The following is a 16,414-nucleotide window of genomic DNA, read 5'->3' as shown; positions in this document are numbered from 1 at the left end:
ACATTGTGATCAACATGACATACAGTAAGCAGTTGATAATGTTGCAAACAGCAGACAAATGTACATAATAATTTGCATAAATGTGACAAAGCATGTGGAATTTGCAATTTCTCAAAAGACTGAGAAATTGCTTTTACATATGATGCGCACAAGCGACTAGATGATGTGGAGGTTGAACAAGTAGAATTTCAGTTCTGATCTGAGAAATGTATCAAAGTGACTGAAAACAACTGTATTCTATAATGAAATACTGATTTATATGAAAATATCAGTCACATTTCAACGATAAAAGTTCAACAAATGTACGTAATGCTTCCTGTTGTTAGTGTTTTTTAGGTCAGTGTGTTATGAGCGACAATATATGCTTTCTGAGTGGGTATTGTTGCCAGTGTTTATTTTGAGGCTTATATGAAGTGTTTTGGTGGTTTGAGTTACTTTTGGAGGTGAGATTAACTGTTTGGCCAGGATGCATGTTGGTAATGCAGACTGTGTGAAGAGTTTTGAAAATGTGGCTTCAGTTTTGACCATTGCATCTTAGCAATTGAAAAAAACACTCTTAACACTCCAGTGATTTAGTATTGCACTACAGCGTCTGACATATCCTGACTTTTAGTCCCTAGTAAAAGGTCAAGTTCCCTTTGCACCCACACTGTTCTTATACTCCTCTCATCTTTTCTTTTATAAATTTGAGCTCTCCAAATCTCTGATGTCACTATGACATCCTGAGGGATATTTTCTCCAACTTGATAAAGCTCCCTCCAGAGCATCAGAGGACATTATAAGATTCAAAAGCACTAACCATGACTTGCAAACAGATATTGCCATTTAAAATTGGTGGAGTACCCCTTTAAAATAATATTTACCATCAAGGTGACTTTTGTAACTATGAGGATTTTGTGTCCCAGCATCAGCACTGTTTCATTGTTCATTGTCTCTGAGATGCTCATGGCTTCTTCTCCTGTGTGTGCACCAATGTGTGTTCACATTCAAGTGTGTGTAATGCCCACCAGTGTTCCACCAGGCTATTACAACTGACAGAGACAAAAAAGGTGTTATCCTTTTAGATTTCTTGATGTGTATGTTTGTGTAGTCACTGTGTGTGTGTGTGTGTGTGTGTGTACACAAGAGTTCATAAGTGTTTATGTGTGTGGAAGCAATGGTGTGTGCAGTGATGCATGGCCCACTCTTTGTCTGTGCAGGACATAATAAGACAATCATTGGGGCTGATGGAGAAGGGTGAGTTACGAGACCTCTGTCTCCCAGAGGAAAATGAGACTGAGGGGGATAGATGATGTGCGCTGATGCAGGCCGGACTGCTTTTTGCCTGGCATGACCGCCTAACACCTGAGACCAAGGCCACGGCAGAACAGCAAGCCACAGCATATACAGGCCTCATTGTTAAAGAGAGCACATACACAGTGAATTATTGTCTCGGCACAAGCCTTGCCAAAGCAATGGCAGAAAAACACTGTTTGTTTTATAATGCATCACATCTGCAGAGAGGTTGATAGCTCTGGCACAAATAGTGCTAAGTCTGAGCTCTGTTTACTTTCACAGTGGGCACCAATTATCTTGGGATATATTAAGAAATTAACAAGCTCTTGGTCAAGTGACATGGCATTTCATGCATACAGAACAGAAAACACTGATAAATGAGGCTCAGGTTTGAATTAATTACTGCACTCTGACTGCAATAAGAAAATAAATGGTAATGTTATTTTATTTTGGCACCTGGTGTGGGACTCCTACGCACAGCTGAAATGGAAACAGTCTTGTTTTATTATGAGGCATCCGTTGATCACCCTCTTATCAGCAGCTGCAGGTCTACAGGAACAGACACACACACACAGAAATACACAATCAAGCAGACATTTCATTATACATGCAAACAGCCTGTCATACATCTCCCTCCTGTATCGATCCCACTTGGACTGTTATTGCAGTTGCTGTTGAACTTACCTGTATATCTGGCTCCCTTGATTACTGTAAATGTAAAATATGCAGAGATAAAAGCACAACTCCAGATGACTAAAGAAGCAATAATCACCCAACTTTTAGATGATCTTTGATGGCATGACAGGGTCACAATCACGCAAAAAGCCCATGGGGGTGAATGAAAGGAGACGGCAGCACATCCTACTCATCTATGCAACTGTTCACGGATGCAAAAATAAATATTCTCAGCTGAACAGCGGCTAAAAATTTGGCTAAAAGCATTCTTGTACAGTCAACAAAAAGGCAATAATGAAGCTGCCGTCAGGTGCCAGCAAACCTTCAGTGGGCATAATAATCACACATGTGAGCCTGCATGTGAAATCAGACGTGTTTGTCTTGAGTGCCTGCAGTGGTGAGATAAACAAAAAGCGAGGCTTGCCTATTTGTGTGTGTGTGTGTGTGTGTGTGTGTGTGTGTGTGTGTGTGTGTGTGTGTGCGTGCGTGCGTGCGTGCGTGCGTGTGTGTGTGTGTGTGTGCTCTACCTCTACCGAAAACACGAGCCTGAAGGAGAACAGGGGCACAGTTCAGTTCAATAACCGTATACTTACTGCCATCTTTCCCTCCATAGTTCTTCTGTCTCCTGCTTTTCCTCTGACCGCCTCATTTCACAGCCCATAAATACAAACTGAGTCCAGTGATAAAGCAGCAAGAAGGGAAACACATCCACCATATCATGGCACACACAAAAGCATCTGTTTTGTAATTTTGATAGCCTGTTGTGAGCTCTGTTGCTTAACATCTCAATATCTGAGCTGAGTCAGCTAGTGCACAAGAAAGTTTTTTGATTACTTAGATTATAAATTGTTTTATAAGGTTATTACAAAAAGAACAGTGTTATAGTGTCTGGGAAAAAGACAACATGCAATTATATGATAGGTTCAGGTTTTTTTCTGAAAATTCTCACATGCTCACACTGAAAAAGATAGTGGTTGTTGTAATCATCCCTCCTCTCCATACTGGCTGAGAGGTGATGTTGGATTTTGTTTTTGGTTTTTTTTACATTGGAGGGATCGCTTCACTGCCAGTATAACATCATTAACTTGTTCAATGTCTGTATGGGCATGTGAGAGCTGCAATGAGATAGACTTACAGTAAAAACATTTTGAATCTGTCCTTTGTTTCTCAGTGTTCTCATTGTATATGCAGTATATTACACTACAGTGTAGCCATTGCCCTCCACTGGACAATTGGCCACCGTGTCACTCCAAGAACGTTCATGCTGCTCATCTTGGTCAAGGTTCATTTCTGTTCTGGCCCCATAGTGGTGGCATTAACTTCCTTGTGAAGTCAGGACAGCAGCATTGGTGCCCATCCTCCGCCACAGGCTAAAAGACAGTATACCCTGAGATTGCATGTTAGCACTTATTTACATCTCACTTGGTAACACTTTAGATTACAACCTGCAAATGAAAGTGTAATTATTCAGTATACTGTATATGGGGTACCAATGAAACACTTACTGGTTACCTACAGAGGAAGAGAAGGGGGCAACAAATTTGTTACTGTTACTTGTAAGTGATAGTACGCTGACAATGTGAGAGAAAGATTCATTATTATAAGCAGCTCCTCGTTCACACTTAAGTAAGTATTTTATTGGTACTCTGTATTTACAAAATATTTACAATTGCACCATAACACCTTGGCTCTCTGAGCACAGTTTTAGTTGTTTATTGTGGGATCGCTCCACTTCCAGTTTTTGATGACCCCTATCACTTTTTTGAATTAAGTTTGAATGCAATTTTTGTAAAATTGAATTGTAGTTAGTAATGTGTTTTGCTGTTGTCTGTTGTTGCATTGAATAGTTGCTATAGTGCAGTCAGTGTTCAGAGTTACTGTACATATGTAAGAGTCATGTGAGACTGAGAGAAGCCAAGAGCTGATGTTAATAGTATAAAGGTACTGAGAAGATGTCCACAACACTACTGTATTAAAGCCACTTGAATGCCAGTATGGTTCGGCAAAACTCGAGAAAAAATTGAATGTGTCTTTTTGTAGTTACGATGCAACAATGGTTTGTAACCATCCATTTAACATTTAGTTTTTCTTTAAACTCAGACTGTTAAATTTGCAGAAGAGTCTGGGTTCCTCTTAGTTGATCCTTAAGTACCGGTAGACATGTCCTTATTCCTGTCTTGCTTCTGTCAACCCTGTCCTTTCATCATGGGGATGTCTGAAACAGTCTAATAAATAATTTGCTGAATATAATCAAAATACACACAGAAAAACAAGTTATGGCTTTGAACTTTTGGGTCCACTTTGAAAGTGATGTACCTTATGTATGTCAAGTGAGAGTCAGAGAGAAGGAGTGTATGTGGGAGACAGATGCACACAAGATGAAGAAAGTGCATGTGTGTGTGTGTGTGTAATCTTTTTCTGCTTTGATCTCTCTTGCTATTATCCACTTTCGCCTGCGGTCAAGTGTGCAGCTGTCATGACTCCCAGTGAAACAAGGAGACAGACAGAAGAGGGGTTCCTTTTGAGTGAGAGCTGTGATGAGTCCTCAGGTCTCCACTGTCACTGTGCACAACACAGCTTATGTAAGCAGGAGACGGCGAAGGCGGGAGGCAAGGAGGGAGGGAAGACGCAATGAGCAGGGAAAAGAAAAAGAAGGGGATAAGAAAAGAGTGTCAGGAAGGCCGTGAGAGAAAGAGAGAGAGAGACAGAGAAAGATGGGGAGAGCTGTCATCATAAAGCGTCTGACTCATTCCTACTGTTCTGGATATAGCACTGAGCTGAGAGGCATGTAGCTAATGTACGACAGCTCGAGAACAATTACAGTCCTTCAAACCAGGATTAGTCTCATAATATGTGAGAGAACAGACCAGTCTCTACATAACTACGCAGAGAAGAACTCAATTTCCACTGAAACTGCCACCAAATTGTGTCTAGTTTATACCTCAATAAAAAATGGAGACATTCATTCTAAGTGCAAATATTTTTTGTCGAAATTCAAAGGCTAAACAAGATTTGGTAAAATTTCTATTTGAAAAGTACTTTGATCTCGAAAAGGGGGGACTTATTTTCTAAATTGCTGCAGAACAGAGTTGCAGCACTTCATGTTTAGGAAGATAACATTATTGCATATTTGCTACAGTATATTTCCTTAATTTTTAGGTCTTGAAATAGATTAAAAAATAGATGTTTAGATACTGAGGATTTCACAGAATACATACAGGTCAGCTTTATGTGCGAATACCTGACAGCACCTCCATCACATCATAATCATTATATTCAGTCTGCCTTTGTGTCTGTAGTTATCCACAGAGGCAGTAAAGGGCCTCCGCTTGGCATATTCTCCCTCTGTGGTGCCTCCAGAAAGGACTGCCTGTGAAAGCTGCAGTCAAATCTGTAATTATCTACAATCAGTTGACAACCAGGGGCCGGCTAAAAGACTGCTCACACACAAACACGGCGGAGGAAGAAAGAGGCATTGAGGGGCAGGGAGGGTGAAATATCTCGGGAGAAGAAAAGAAAATGGGTACAATGTTAGTTTCAAAATCCATCTGCAAGGTTGTGAAAAACACGTTATGATTGAGAACACAAATAAAGCTGCACAATCAGACCATCAAGCCTTTGTCTCCTACAAAACCCCATGTTTTACGGAATGTGTTGTTTGAAAGGGATCACATGGGTTACATTGGTAAAAATAGTTAGTAGTAATACTCAGTAATAATAGGTACAGTACATATGTCTCAGTGTGGCAGTACATATCACATAGCACCTCACAATAAAAGATGAAAAGAAAAGAAAGACAAAAGTAATAAATAAAAAATAAATAAATATAAATATCAAGGAACATCCAGATGTTTATCTTCTGGATTTGGAAGACATTTTGATACTGTTTTTATAATGTGATTAGAGTTTGACTTAAGGAGTTTATAATTAGTATGTATTGTGTACTGTGTGTATACTTGCACTGCTTCAGCATTTTTAATGGTCATGAATAGGTTTACTTGATTATGGTTTGACAAAAGCTCTGTACCTGGTTGCATCAGAATGTTTTCATTTTTATGGGTTCAAAATCTCTAGGCTTTTGTATTGATCCAAATCTGCTTAAATCCTGCTCAACACTATGGCAATAATGTTAACTAACTTCTGTGTATACCCGCATGTTATGTCAAGACACTGTTACCCTTCTGATTGCACCCTCTCTGATGTAGTTTACAGTCTTTTAATATATAGATTTTTCAAGGCTTGAAGTGAATCAAACATCAAATGAAAAGATCACATCGCTCCACCAGACCTCCCTAGAGAAACAAGCTCATACAGCTGTTCTGGAGCTTTCAGTCATATTGCATGACCTTCATAAGTAGACGATAAGTTTTCCCAGTTGTCATGAAATTATAGATGTCCAAAATGTATTTTTAATGACTTTAAAGAAAGGGGGGAAAGGGAATTTGTTGACAACTGCTATTTTCAAGATCAAGTATAGACTGTGAACCTCAAGCTCATACATGTTTGCAAGGTCAGAATTTATTATCAAATCTGTGTGCTGGTTAATTTGATTTCTGGAAATGGAAATGTGAGAATCAACAGTAGACATGCAGTAACTTTTACTCTTTTAAAATCTGAAGTATTTTACTATAAAACATTTAAGTCACAAGCCCACCACTTGGTGGGATATTTTGTCACACTTGTCTCCTTCCACTTACAAAATCTTGCCAATAAAGCCTTAGAGGATTATATTCCTAATGCACAGGTTGAACACTGCTGAGACGGGCAGAGGGAAACTAAGTGCATGTAGGCTCCTTGATTTGACAGAGGCTGATGGATGAGTAATCTGAGGGTTTAGGGTGTTGTCATGCAGCAGTCATCCCTCTTAACAGCCACCATATACAGTAAAAGCAAAATAGCAAAGGAGAGGCAACTCTTTTTAGCATGATGGAATTGGGCTTGGATTCTGCAAGAGAGAGATTTAACTGTGCTGCTGTTGGACATCCAACTCAAAGTACATCTCCACTGAAAGTCAGAGAGGGTATAAGAGAGCAAATAGAAAGCAGAGAAGTTGATTGCGTGGGATAATCAGATATGTATGTTTTTCATATCCCTCCGCCTCTTCTTTCACGTGTATGTTTATTTATTTATCAGTCTTTGCAAAATAAAAATCACCCTCTCCTCTTTTTCTCTCCTCTCTTCCTGTCTCACTGTCACTATGTACAAATGAAAGATTTGATTAGCAGTTTCACAAATTCATAAGCCATCCATCCATCGTCAACCGCTTATCCTGCATATTCATATCCTGCAAATTCATAATGAGTTTATCAATTACTGATTATAGGCCTGCGTGCGAACAACTAATATACAAGAATGTGCATGGTTGTGTGGGGGATGGCAGCGGGCCTGATGACCTCAATGAAGACAAAAGAGCGTCTTATGAAATATCCTGATCAAAGCTCACACTTTTACATGTCCAGACTCACACGTGTATTGTGAATCTAATGTGGCCATCGCTGGGCAGCAGTAATAAACCACACTCTTCCTCGGTGGATGAGGTATTACATTCCTCTTCTCTCACAGGCACACACACTTCTGCCGGAGCATTAGGGCTGTGACAGAAGCTGTGAAGCATTGGCCTGGAACCACTCTGGAGCACGCTGAAAGGCTGAACACCCCCAGATGAATAGATGGTAATTAATACACATAGAGCCCGGGAGACCGCAGTACAATCTCAGTGCAAATTACCCTATCAATAAAATGGCCTTCAGACGCAATGAGAGACAGAGAGGAGGAGAGGGAGGGACGAGAAAACTGTTCATATTAAGGCCAAGCAATGCTTAGGTGTTTGACGGTGAAAGCAAAGTGGTTGGTTTCTTAAAAAAAGAGCCCATCACTTAATCATGCATCTCTAGAGAAACAAACCATGTTTAAAAGCTGAAAACTGGGAGAAAAAGAGAAAACCAGAGAGAAGGAAAGATAACCTGAGAGTAGGCTAAAACGAAAAAGATCAGTGTCATAACACCTTGGCATTAAAGTTACATAAAAAAATAGACAATGGGCTCTGCAACAGGGAGATGTTTAGACGTTTAACTTAATGTTCCCGATCAAACATTACCAACTGGATTTCACTTGCCTTTTAAGAAATCTAGTGTCTCTAAAAAATTACTCTTCTTTGCTTTTCACTTCACTCATCCACATCCCATAATGATGAAATAAGGCTATTTGGAGAAAAAAGATCAATGGGGTGAAAGGCATTTAGCCTGCACATGATGAAAAATCTTTTTCTGCTAATCTTCTTCTCGGATCATCCCCATTCCCTGTGCCAGAGTCACTCGCTAGCATGTCCCAGCAGTCCTCTGGGTCAGCATATCACTCCAGCTCCTTTCTCAGACGAATCTCTCTAGACGTTACACCTCTGCTTTCCCCATCCCGTGATGGGGAAAATGAGGGACAGATTATCACATTGTTTGGACATTTCAACATTTATCTGCCTGAGGGCATGGTCCGGATTTACAGCAGAGCACTCCCCCGTGAACCCAAAAGGACTCACACTCATGATCCGGTCCATTGCATGTTGTGTTCTGCGAAGATCAAAGGCTGAGCGAGCTGCCTGAAGAGATACAGAGAAACACACAAGTCCCACAGTGGCTCCAAGAGAACATGAAGGCTTTGGTTTGAAATTCAAAGTGAAAGGCAAGCAGCACTGAAACACATGTGTGAATCCTTGTTGATCCAGTGTCATTCCTCTTCAAATACAGGTTTTACACTGTCAGCACATCTGAGAAGGAGGATGTTTAACAGACAGAGAAATTTGTCCTGTGTGGCTGTCCGGTAGATGAGGGTTGCTAGTTCAGTCCCACTGACTTACTCTCAGGGTGACAGCTGCTTGTTTTGCCTACTTCTGTTAGGCAGCTTAGCAGCCTTCTCTCCATCTCTACCATTTATCCACCATGCTGACCCAGTATGGGTCTAGTCCCTTCAAAGTTAATCTCTGATTCCAAGTCTTTGTTTGTCAGTACAAGTGTAATATCTCAAATTCTTCAGGACAAGTCCAATGTATTTGCAGAGTGAAAGTCACGATGTAAATCTCTGAATGCTGACCATTAAAATGACACAGCTTTCTTTCAAATTCTTTGTTAATACTTTGACGAAAAAATCACAAATCAAGGCCAACGTTTCAAAAGCCTACAAAGTTGTGATGCTTTCAGATTGAAATATTTTAATCCAAGGTCAAGAATGACTTTTCATGCTTAAATTTAAAGCCAACATGGATGAGAAAAGTTAAAGAGATATGAATAAAACCATAACAGCTACTAAGCTTGCATGTAAACACAGCCATCTGCATGACAAAAGAGAAAATTCTATGTGCTCCAGACGATGCAATCCAGTAAAAACATTTAGTCCAAAACACATTATTCCATCAATAAATCCCCAGGGACTGCTGCAGCATTGTTTCATATTTGCCTGCAGACGTGGCTCGTATGTCATTGTAACCATAATAACTCTGATTTGAATGTAAACAACTACCATAGCTTGTATTCAAATTAGCCGCTGAACTCTGCCCTTTCGAGTGACACCAAATTCGACCCAATAGGAGCTCACATGTCCCTTTCACAGCATATAATAGCCAACGAGAGCCCGCCCTGTAAGGAAGGACCAGCCCCTTTTATTTCGTGGGTAGGCCAATTCCAACATATTATGCCGTTGACCAGCACTTCGTGTAGCCAGTGTAATTCTGAAAATAAAGTTATCCAGCTTTAAGTAGGAAGTTCATGATCTACCAGCAAAAAAAATTCTGCGTCAAGCTACCGGCTAATACTAATCGATGCAGCAGCAGCCACTTGCAGCCAAAGGGCGGTTACGTTAAGACGAACCTGTGTAAAATAGTCATTTTTCATTGGTGGCATTGGTATAACATTTAAACTTGGACTTTATGCTGTGACCCCTCCAGCTAATAATCAAGCTATAGTTGTCTGCATGCATTTGTTAGAAAACATTTTCAAGTAGAACCAAAAATTATATTAGTTTTAGTGTGTTTAAACTTATATTAATCAATTCCAGTAACACTTACAATAATTCTGACTTTTGTTTGAGACACTCCAGAGTGTTATCTTTCAGAGAAGCCCAAAACCATGCATTTACTCCAAATGGTTCAAGAACTATGTTCAGTTTACTTTGGATTAGAGTAGACTATAGATCATCTGAACACGTCTAAAGTAAAAGTGTGTATAGCATTTCCAAATGAAGCATACTGGAGCCTTTAGTCTGACACAGGTTAAAGACTCATGTCTACAGATAGTCTGGACACATCAGCTCTTCCTTTAAAATCAAAACACAATCATTAGATCCAATATTAATTCAAGTCCCCGTAAGTCATTTAAGCCTGTGAGTCCTGGACAGACTACACAGTTAATGTTGTTTCACGCTCCACCATACTCCTCAGCGAGGGAGGGCGTACAGCAGCTCCCACTGGGTGCTGGACGCTCAGTGTGTCCTCTGAGCACAGTCCCCATTATGTAAGGACTAAAGGGGACAAAACCAGCTTGGATCCCTCCAGTGCCTCAATTTGGAACGTAGATGTCCGCGAGCAATGTTTGCTTACCTTATTGGGCACAATGTGTCCACAGGGGGCTTGTGTTGCCCTTGAAACATTCTTAAAGACTTTGACCCAAACTTTGTCAGTTCACTTTTACCTCGACATATACTGAGATGTAAAATAGAAGGAGCTTAGATTACATACTGACCTTAAAAAGGGAAATCTGTCATTCTGTGGGCTCAGTATGATATTGGAAGACTTGACTTGTAAGAATTAATTTATCTAATTCAAAAGCGCTTTCAATCAGAACTGTTGGCACAGATGATGCACTCTAACTAATAGTGAAGCTGTATCCTTGGGACTAATAAGCACTGACAAATCAGTGGGGTGAGATTGTGCATTTGGTCAATTAAGTCTGCAGACAAGCTCATTATAAGCAAGAATAGAACTGAATGAACACATGATGCCACTATAATGTTCAGTGTGTGTTCTGTATACTGGAATATGAGATCCTGCAGCAAGTCATATACACACACGTGCATTATGCGTACACTTGCATTTCAAACAAATGGAATAAAAGGTTTAATATCTGGTACAGGTTGGCTTTGATTTTGATAGAGGGTACTTGTGCACAGTACTTAACTCTAACTAGACTTGATGCCATTTTTGTGTCCACTGGATTATATTTGTTCCCAAAAAATTTGTATTCATTGAGAACAACAGGAATTTATGTTCAGAGGAACGTATTGAGGTCAACTGCAGAATGACTTTTTTAGTTAGTTATATAGTAATTAGTTATGGTTATTCATAAATATTACAGCAAGATAGGGATATGAATGCTCTGTGTTTTGGAAAATGTCTTAAGAAAGAGATTTGACAGTGAAAGAGTGCCAAATTTGCTATTTTTTTTTGTAAACAGTATTTAGTTGTAATGTTATGTTTGAATGGTAATTTATTTTAAATTCTTTATCCATTAAGGGTAATACTTTGTGACATGAGTTTGCATGTAAACAAAAGTTTACAGCCATGCTAGCAGCTCTATGAGGCTGTAGCCTACTTATGCACAGCTGTGATTTGAGCTAAATGCTAACAGACTCACAGTGATGATGCTAACATGCTAATATTTTACAGGTATAGTGTTTACCATGTAAACCATTTTAGGTTATTATGTGAGCAAGCTAATGTTAGCTACTTAAAGCTAAACACTAACCACTAAACAGTGGTCATATTGGACAAATTGAAATTTTGACCTAATGATGGCGTGAGATGAAAAATTAAAGGATCACCAGTTGTTTGAATCATCTTGAGTGTAACATAAATGTTTGAAGCAAACTTCAGACTTTTCAGTCTGGACCAAAGTGGTGGATGAGCCAACACTGTAGAGCCACTGGCATGGATAAAAATTGTTCTAAGGAGATGATAATGCCTTGCATACTCAGTAACAGTAGGTGGTTTAAAAGTCACATAACTGATTGACGGACTGTATATAAGCTGCATCAGCCTCCTCCCTTGATAAGGGTAAGATTGGCTGTCGGTTCCTGTACATTATGACATGTGATGTAGCTCTGGGTACCATTTGAGACCCCAGACTTCTCTTGGTCAGTCTGCCCACAGCAAAGGTTCCAGAGCTTATGTCCAATTCAAAGTGATTACTGATGGCTGTAGCAATGTGTGAGTCAGCTGGAATTGGGCAGAGTCCCAGCAACGGTATGAGTCACCAACATCGCCACAAGTCTGTTTACTAACACTTCCTCTCCCCTCCCACAGAAAGGTGGCCTGCAACCACCTCACCCTGATATAACCCAATCATCTTTACATCTGTTTACACTGCTTCTTGTTAGCGGCCTCCATATCATGTAAAGAGGTGAATTTGCCCGACAGCTTCGTAACACACACACACACACACACACACACACAGTATAAACTTGCTTCATTCAGTAGCCAAGATTGCTAAAGAAAGATGCACTATGGCAACATAAACAATATGATTTGATAAAAAAAAAACAAGCAACAAAATAGTCATATGTGTCCTAAGTGTTTGATATAGAGGGCTGATGGTCAGCTCCTTAAAAGGAAATGTGTGAGCTCTTTTGTTAATCTGTGTATTTGTAGAGCAGAGCAGCCTGAAACTCCAGTTTACAAGAACAGTGGCGCTCTCTGCTGGTGAAATTCGAAAGAGTGTCCATATGATAATAGATATAATAAAGGGGTGTTGCCCTAGTAGCACTAAATCTGTGGGATTGATTAATTGAAACTCCTGTGACACCAAATAAGATTACATTTTTCCAACTTGATCTAACCTGTGGCCTCCTTCTTCCCCTCACAGCCCTTTCTTGGAATTTGACAGCTGTATGGAGCATGTTAATGTCAACCCTGCCTGAGTCAACGCCTCTGACTGACACTCAATTCTTTTTGTTTTTTTTATTCTCCGGCACCTGTGCTTGGCTGTCAGACAGTTCAGAGCATGACTCTGCTGCCATCTCAGCAGAGGAACAACAGGCTCATTGACAAAGGTTCCCACAACACTGCCCGGGGGACCCCAAATGTCGAGGCAGGTAGGTCCTTATTTCATCAGGGTCAAAGGTTAGGCTTCATCACAGGAGAGGCTAGCCAGCAGTATAATGGTAACATCAGCCCTTTTTTTTTGTGTATTTATATGCAGTCTGTATCCATCTGTCTCTCCAGCAGGATTGCTTTATCTATTTATAGGGCTGCTAGGGCATTAGCTCAATGTCTGTGTAGAAATGTCATGTAAGACATAAGGACCTCACAGCATTCATCTGTAAATGTGAAGGTCAGGAAATGGCTTCAGTAGTATTCATTAAGTAGAGTTTAACCTTTTACTGGTATAATTTCGTGCCGGTGAAACATAGTGATAAGAACAACTGCAATGACATTGTGATCCATTGAATCATCTTGTTTTTGTATGGTAACAGCTGGCAGGAAAAGCATTTCTAAAAATACCAACAATCCATAGGCCTCTGACAACAGCCAGGTTCATAACCAAAGCTTTGTGTAAAATAACACGTCTAAATCTGCTAAATAACGTTTAAAGCAAATTCAGTTTTGAGCCATTTCCATCTTCTTCCCTCTGTCTCTCTCAGGGAAGGGATGGAAGAAAGCTATGAGACATTTGAGGAGGAGTTAGGGTCACCAAGAGCAGATCCTCCTCCACAGAAGCCTGTTCGACAGATACGCAGACCAGGTGGTGACATACACAAACACACACACACACACACACACAATCTGTAATGCCTGCACATAAAAGCCTTCATCCATTCTACATATATTGTACTACTCTATAAATACTTGGGAGCAGCAGCACAGGGAGCCACTGAAATCTGACTCCTGGTCAAAGGCAACACATTGATAATGCACCTCAGCCGTGCTGAATGGATGGTGAGTCTCACTCTGTCCAAACACAAAGTCCTCTTAAAGGTCTAAAAAGACCACGTGGGAGAATGTGTTTATAATTTACCAGCACTTTGGTCCAGACTGAAAGCATCATGGCCAATCCAGACTTTGATGATCACCTGACTTTCATCTGTTGCCACCATTAGGCTGGCATTAGTGGTTCTGGGTCTCAACAACTACTGGATGGATTACCATTTGGTTAAGACTTCATGTTCCCCTCAGAATGAGTTGCAAAAACTTTGATGATCCCATGATCTTTCCTCTAGCGCCATCATCAGGTCAAAATTTTAAATTTGACCAATACTTTAATTGTTCAATACTTACATTTATGACAAAATACCTGCAAAGCTATAGAAATTTCCATCAGCCTCAGCTCGTCTTTGGTTAGTGCTAATTACCAATGTTAGCATGATAATGCACAAAAAGTAAGATGATGAACATATTGGTTAGCATTGTCATTCTGAGTATGTTAGTAGGGTGATATTAGCATTTAGCTCAATGCACAGCCTCACAGAGACACTACCTTGGCTGTAGACTCTTTGTTAATCTGTTATGTCTGTCTGTAATATTAACTTTGTTACAGTAGACCTGTATTTTGTGTATATCATAGGTTAATCAAAGGAAGCATATGTTGGCCAATATGAATGTGTGACTGTACATAAAATGAATGTGGATAAATAAATTCCAGATTGAGGCAATGGTTATTTGGTCTTTTGTTTGTTGTTTATGTTTTATGATGTCACTGCTCAGTAAATCTCCATCTGTCTGTTTCAGAAATGCTCGCTACAAGGAAAGTCAGAGAGGTTAGTTGGAAAACAACCAACAGGATTATTTTTTCAGTTTTCACATCCCTAATATATCGTTTCTTCTAAGCTACATGTCTGTGAAGGTTCTCAGTCATCCAGGTCATAGTTAGTTCAGGAAGGTTAAAATCAAGGGCAACAGGACCTGGTTGAAGATACTCGAAGACATTTCGCCTCTCATCAAAGAGGCTTCTCCAGTCCCACGTCCAGTTGCCCTTCATTTTAACCTTCCTTGGATGCTAAGCTACATGTTGTTCTCGTTGTTCTCCAATAGGAAATGGCTCCAGTTCCACAGCAACCCAGAGCAGAACCCAGGGCTTTACCCAGGGAACCCAGCTTCCCCAGAACAAGTGAGTCATTCCCATCTTGCTCCTCGACCCTTGTCAGTGTTTAATGTTTACTTACAGTTCCGAATTTTAATAAAAGTTCCCCTCCACTTTTTTGTATTTCCTACAGCACCCTTGCATAGAGCCTTGTCCATCCAAAACCTGACCCAGATAGAAACCCCGTGGGAGAATGTCACCCTCAACCGCTGTCTGTTTGTGGCAATTACCATCCTGGTGCTTACCTCAGGTTTTCAGAGGCTTCATGGCAAGTAAACTAGCAAGTAAATAAGTAGGACCACAGATAAAAAATGTCATGCCTGCTGAGGCTGAGTGATCTTTTTTTTTTTTTTTTTTAAAAACAGAAACTCTGCGCGGTCAGGGGATAGCAGAGGAAGAAGAAGTTGGACTAACAGTGAGACGACCGGGCACATTACGACACAGAAGACAACCACCAGAGGTAAAGACACTAACAAGGGACACTTGTACATGTACCAGTTTGTACTGTGTCATCTACTTCATGTGCTCTCCCCCCTCTAGCCTGAGACAACTCTATGGGAAGTCATGTTTTGGTGGCTGCCAGATCTTGATGATGAAGAGGATGAGGAGGAAGATGTTAATGATGTTGATGAAGTCAAAAGAGGAAAGTCAAAGAGAAAGGCAACAGCACGAGCACCAAGAGGTATTAGAAACAAGCCACTACCTGACAAAAAACTCATGAAGCAAAGAGAAGGGAAATTAAAGGACAGGAGAACCAAGAAAGCAAAGGATGAAGAAATCAAAGACAAGACAGACAGAGATCAAACGGAGGAGCCAGACGACATGGCAGATGTTGATGAGGATGGAAGACATGAGGAGGCAGTGCACAAGAAGGATAGAAAGCTGGAGGAACATAAAGAGAAGAAAAAGACAAAAGGGATGAGTTGATTATTTCTATTGTGGCAGACAGAAATTCAATTTCTAAACAACTTTCACCTGAATTGATTGATTTCAACATTGAAAGGTGGCGATATTGAATTCAAATATAGTGTGCTTCCAGTTAAATGGCCACACACCATCAATGTCAGTTTTTTTTTTTGCTTTGCTAGACAGATGTGATGTGTAACGGACCTCCTTTTTCAATGAATTTATTGTGCCAACTGTTTGATTTTAAATCTCCATATGATGATTTGATTCCCTTTAGTGTTGAAAGATCTACATCATCCTTAATAAACTGTTAATAATCAATCTTGCTAGCTCAGTTAACTGTCAATAGTATCTAGTTAGGAAGGCGAACTAATCATCGAGATTGGGGCTTGTCAATAACATGACCCATGTTATGTCACATGGGCTGCTTCAGAGAGAAACGTTAAAGGGTCTTCTCCCCAATAAAGTTTTTATCCTGATCAGCAACTTCTACAGTGTTT

General features: G+C 40.2%; 1 protein-coding gene across 8 annotated transcripts; it reads left to right on the top strand.

The window, feature by feature from the left end:
* Nucleotides 1-9,483: 9,483 nt before the first annotated feature.
* On the top strand, nt 9,484-16,349 carry LOC123973100 (junctional sarcoplasmic reticulum protein 1). Of its 8 annotated transcripts, none has more exons than XM_046052976.1 (9): nt 9,484-9,609; nt 12,236-12,332; nt 12,925-13,019; nt 13,573-13,673; nt 14,657-14,685; nt 14,960-15,035; nt 15,142-15,276; nt 15,374-15,468; nt 15,549-16,349. In XM_046052976.1, the coding sequence occupies exons 3-9, from the start codon at nt 13,012-13,014 to the stop codon at nt 15,933-15,935; spliced, it is 831 nt and encodes a 276-aa protein (XP_045908932.1). In that variant the 5' UTR covers nt 9,484-9,609; nt 12,236-12,332; nt 12,925-13,011; the 3' UTR covers nt 15,936-16,349. The 8 variants fall into 8 exon arrangements, with proteins under 8 accessions (XP_045908932.1, XP_045908930.1, XP_045908936.1 ...); XM_046052974.1 differs by having other exon boundaries at nt 12,921-13,019; XM_046052980.1 differs by having other exon boundaries at nt 12,921-13,023.
* The last annotated feature ends 65 nt before the right edge of the window (nt 16,350-16,414 follow it).

This window comes from Micropterus dolomieu, linkage group LG06, assembly GCF_021292245.1.
Source record: "Micropterus dolomieu isolate WLL.071019.BEF.003 ecotype Adirondacks linkage group LG06, ASM2129224v1, whole genome shotgun sequence".
Lineage (NCBI taxonomy): Eukaryota > Metazoa > Chordata > Actinopteri > Centrarchiformes > Centrarchidae > Micropterus > Micropterus dolomieu.
Note: the sequence above shows the minus strand (reverse complement) of the source record. Positions and strands in the feature narration are given on the sequence as shown.